This window comes from Lygodium microphyllum, chromosome 10 (assembly GCF_053477565.2).
Source record: "Lygodium microphyllum isolate KBCC chromosome 10, Lygodium_microphyllum_v1.1.10, whole genome shotgun sequence".
Taxonomy (NCBI): domain Eukaryota; kingdom Viridiplantae; phylum Streptophyta; class Polypodiopsida; order Schizaeales; family Lygodiaceae; genus Lygodium; species Lygodium microphyllum.
In genome coordinates, this window is record NC_141144.1 from 70,744,025 (window position 1) to 70,748,771 (window position 4,747).

General features: G+C 38.7%; 1 protein-coding gene across 1 annotated transcript; it reads right to left on the bottom strand.

The window, feature by feature from the left end:
• Positions 1 to 2,560: 2,560 nt before the first annotated feature.
• On the bottom strand, positions 2,561 to 4,450 carry LOC148030143 (small ribosomal subunit protein bTHXc-like). Its single transcript, XM_087686418.1, has 3 exons — positions 4,222 to 4,450; positions 4,064 to 4,128; positions 2,561 to 3,039 (listed from the first exon to the last, which is right to left on the bottom strand). The coding sequence occupies exons 1-3, from the start codon at positions 4,370 to 4,372 to the stop codon at positions 2,920 to 2,922; spliced, it is 336 nt and encodes a 111-aa protein (XP_087542544.1). The 5' UTR covers positions 4,373 to 4,450; the 3' UTR covers positions 2,561 to 2,919.
• Between the last annotated feature and the right edge of the window lie 297 nt (positions 4,451 to 4,747).

Sequence of the window (4,747 nt, forward strand, 5' to 3'; positions counted from 1 at the left end):
ATGGCTAGGAGATGAGAGATAAAGTTGTAAAGAAAATTCAAAATTCTGTTGCAAAGAATGATTAAAAATCAACCAAATGCAACTGTTACCCTGCCACAATAGTATTAAATGTTATCACCTATAGCTGAGACATCCAAATTATTTGTCACCTTATACATGGATACAATCGCCTAACTGTGGAGGGTCCGAATCTACAATCACCTTCTCAAAACTCACTCAACTGGCTGCAATGGCTAAAAATAAGCTGGCCATGGCTGCTCACAGCTCTCCCACATTTGACACAACAAGAATCTTCTTATTTTTCCTCGACTTCAACCTTTTACCAACCCATGTGGTCAAGTTTGTCAAGTAAAAACCTTTCCAAATGGTTTTTTTCAATATTATCTATCATTAAATATTAATTTTTAACCTTTAATGATTAATAATTAATCTAATAATTATTTTGATATTTAAAAAAATAATCAAATTGACCAATAATTAAATTGGCTAAGCATCTTCTACTCCCAAGTCTCTCTAGGCCATCTTTGACCATTAGATCGACGTTAGGTACCACTGAACGCTACATCTCTAATGTTACCAACTGACACTTATGGCTAAATGAATAGCCTAGGCCAACAATTGACACCAAATAATACCAAGTACTTGTGCAACATAACTTATACCAACTTTTGCCTTTGATATCCTGTGATTTTCTTGGATCTCGAGCTCATGAATTTTACTTTTATCCCAATTGCACATCATATATGTAACATTTACATAATCATGTGACTAAAAATTAATCCACATATTAAGTGAGATTTCAAAAATACATGTCCTCATAACAGCAATATCAAAGGGACTATTAGTATCGATAGAAGCTTCAACAACAATTTCTTCACCTTTTGATATGCAAATGTATTTTTTCCACCCAATGAGATGGTAAATCCCAATGATGTTACACTCCCATACCTTATCTCTCACCCTCTCCAAATCACCTTGAGAAGCTTTCTTACATGCCATTCAATTTGCATTCAATTCTAGCTAGGTTATTGAAGCACTTATACATCATTATATGTTTTCCTTTGAGTAATATAATCAACCACATGTTTTTTTACAATAAAGGAGAGAGAGGCTCTCATACTTTGAAGTTGAAGGACTTGAATGTTATCCTAGGAGTTTAATTTTAAGTAACGAGGCTACAAATCAAGTGCAAACTTTTCTTTGAAAAAAGGATGTCAGCCCTACCTTCATTGTACCTAGCAATGACTTTGTTCTAGTCTAACAATGTTGACAAGCCTCCTAGGATCAAGAGCTATAGATTGACTAAGTGAGAAATACTAGGAAGTCTAATGAAGGTTCAACTACCTGGTCGAAAATAGACAAAAGTTTGGACCCCCTTCACAAAGGCTCATTGTCACACTCTAGACCGTGATGATGCTTCAATTGCCTACTTAGAATAAGTCGATCAAGTTTTAAGTCATTCATGTTTCAGGATATGAAGACGATGTTTTCATTGGTTTGAAGCTCAAGTGAAGTTAAGGCCTTTGACAAGCCTTGCTGAGGGGACAAAGAGAGATGAATGAAGAAGCTTATAAATTTGGGCATTGATTAGAGAAATACAATAAGGATTTATCAGGAACATATATGCATAGAAGACTTATACTGTCATCACAAAAAGTTACTATCATGAAGTTCTTTTCTGCCTACTTGCAAAAGCTCACTAACTGTAAGTTGAAGGGTAAGAGACCACTCCTACAGAATTGCTGCTCATGCTGTATGCATGCGATGAAGATCTGTGTTGTTTTTTGACTCAAGTAGCTCAAGGATTTTCCAGTGGAAGCTGTACTACACCTGTAGAGCTTCCGTTGTAACTGCATTAAAAAGAACGAAAGTAGCGCCCTTTCTTTGTGTCACAATGAAGCACAAATAAACTTGTTACAAGGACCAGTTATACAGTGGCTGTAGTCCCTGCCAAGAGGAAGCCCATGCAGGATGTCATTTGTTTTGGACCATCTGCAATCTTTTATTACTCAAACCAGCACATGCTTCATTACAGGCTTCTGATAGTGTTACATCATTGCCAATTGTCTCACAGAAAGCTTCTTGCCCTGATGACAAATCCTTTATCTCAAGTAAATGGCACAAGGTAATAGTTCTAAGGACATTTAAATAAGACCTACCTTGCATATATGAGAGAGAGAGAGAGGGGCCCTAGATCAAGTAGACGCATAGACAGTATCAACAAAAAATGAGAGGGAAAGGAGGCTCTAAGTTTTAATATAGATCAAATAGACCCAGACAGAATATCATTATGAGACTTACAGCACCTTGGTTTTGGAAAGATTGTTTGGTTTCAAATAGCCAGAAAAATGCAGACCATAAGACATTTCAGGCTTTGCTGTTCTACACTTCTGGATCTCTCCACTCAACTGAAATGCATAGTTTTCTTTCAAGAGTTTCCTACAATGTGTTTCAACAGGAGGTTAAGACGCACGCTTAAGACACGGTGAGATAATTTCAAAACCTGATATGATCTCATAGAATTCATACCTTTCTATTGCAAACAGCAAAACCTTCACTGTTATAGGACTGAAAACTTTATTCCACAACAAAGTGATTTACATAATACAGTACAAATTCTTTCATAAAAGAGCACCAGAATGCCAGGCAAGGTGAACTTACTAGAACACAGTGGCAGTTTTTAGTCAGAAAGAGCAGCTACTGGCAAGAGGAGAAATTCCCAGACATGATAATAAATCTAAAGATTGTGTTGAGTGCTACTGCTTGAAAAATTCGCATCAGTAGGACAAAAAGGCAGATAGCTCAATCACTCAATCTGCTAAATGCTTACATTGGAATTTCCTTCCTGATATCGTGTGTCACTTTGTACTCAATGACAAAAAGCTTCAAGCTTTTTGTTCGCAAAGACTGCAGGCAGGACTATGTAGACACTTTTGAAGCTTCACTTGCTACAGCTTCATAAGGATCTTTCTTTGGAGGCCTGGGAGGCAATGGAACAGCTGGTAAACCCCTTCCTTTGCTGGGATCCTTAGGCCTTGACTGTCGAAATTTTCAAAACAGTACAAAAGTAAGAATGAAAAAGCTGCTATAAATGATAGAAATATGTGACACTTTGAACAAATAGATTTTAAAAAAAACTTCAATGAAGATACATATCGAAAAAATAGAAATGCCAAGATGCCTGTTGACACACTTCTCATGATCGCAGAAATTGAACCACAATGCCGGCGATATCAGAACGAAAGATTTAGCACACATAAGATGTCCAGCCAACATGAGAATAAAAAAGCAAAAGAAGACAATGTACAATTTTAAAATACAATACACAACAATTTCTCTCAGTGAAAAGAACAATGACTTTAATCCTCTACTCTAAGGCCCTTTTCCACATCTGATAAACTCTTAAACGATTGCATAAACTCCTATTGGTATTCATAACTATGCTGAGATCTAGAGTCCTTGTGGACATTCAGAATAGTCAGCTTTCACAATTGTATACAGGATGGCTCGCAACTTTCTCTATATTCCCAATGTACTCTGCCAGCTTATGTTCACCTACATTAGAGACTTGACATACAGAAAGGGATGCAATAATGGTTCATTCTCAGGTCAGAACCATAGCCAAGATCAATAAGTGGAAACATACATCTAGCTTTTCAGGCTACATGACATATTGGCCAACTTACCATACACTACTACCAAAAATGTCTGCACTTTGCTAGCACCATCTACCCTCAAGCTCTACAGTCCAAGGTACCAATGACCCCACATGCAAAAACTCGGCAATGTACTCATGGGCTGTCTGTCGGAAGTGCCTCTGCAATACGACGTTCAATTGGTTCATATGTGGGTATAGACTATCTCAGTTGACAAATTCTATGTTGTCATAAAGACCTCGTCTGTCAGGCCTGCCTGTACAATCGTAAGTGCCGGGTTATTGCTTAGAACAACATTGCAGACCACTAGTCTCTCTCTCTCTCTCTCTCTCTCTCTCTCTCGCTGTGCCCCGTGTATATGAGCAAGCACGCAGGCACAGCAGAAAGCTATGCAACCATGTACTCACATTTCCATAAGAGTGTCTGAACCTCTTCCCTTTAGCCGTTCGCTTGTCTCCCCTGCCGCAAAACACTGCACAAGAAATGACAGAAATTTTCCCAAAGCAGAGATGAGAGAACGGAGAGCATGGCGATAATGGAGATGTGCGCGAGGACGAGGACGTACCTGAAGGGTAAGCCGAAATCGAGGGCGAAGAAAAAGAAGAAGAAGACGATGATGAAGATGACGAAGGGTTGAGACAGGAATTACTAGCAGAAGAAGAGGAGAGGGAGCGGCAGAAGCCAAGGGAAGTCGAGGGAAAGGCCATGAGAGCCATGTCTTGCTTCTTCTTCTCTCTTCTCTCTCGCTGCCACTATCCGTGTCCAGCAATCGGATAGAGTGTTTTGGCAAGGCTCCTTGTTGAACCAAAAGTCATTATTATGCCTAAAACACAGATTAGTCTCTACCCTCTTTTATTACATAGATTAGTCTCTAACCTCTCTTATCAGAAGTATATTAGAAGTTTTGGACATTTCCCTCTGCCGGAAAGAGCCTCTTTTCCCTCTTTTTTCCCTTCTATGTTCGACATCATGCCCATCCACATGTAGTAGAACAAACTGGTTTCCCATTCCTACACAGGACCCAACAAAACCAACGAGCAATAATGCCAATAATGCCAATAGAGGCAATTAGATGAGATTCTTTCAATGCA

What these genes read in the sequence shown, in the direction of transcription:
- LOC148030143 (XM_087686418.1), bottom strand. Translation starts at nt 4,372, where the DNA reads ATGGCTCTCATGGCCTTTCCCTCGACTTCCCTTGGCTTCTGCCGCTCC. An exon ending in GATTTCGGCTTACCCTTCAG is followed by an intron (nt 4,129 to 4,221) that starts GTACGTCCTCGT and finishes TTTCTTGTGCAG; the next exon opens with TGTTTTGCGGCAGGGGAGAC. An exon ending in TCAGACACTCTTATGGAAAT is followed by an intron (nt 3,040 to 4,063) that starts GTGAGTACATGG and finishes AAATTTCGACAG; the next exon opens with TCAAGGCCTAAGGATCCCAG.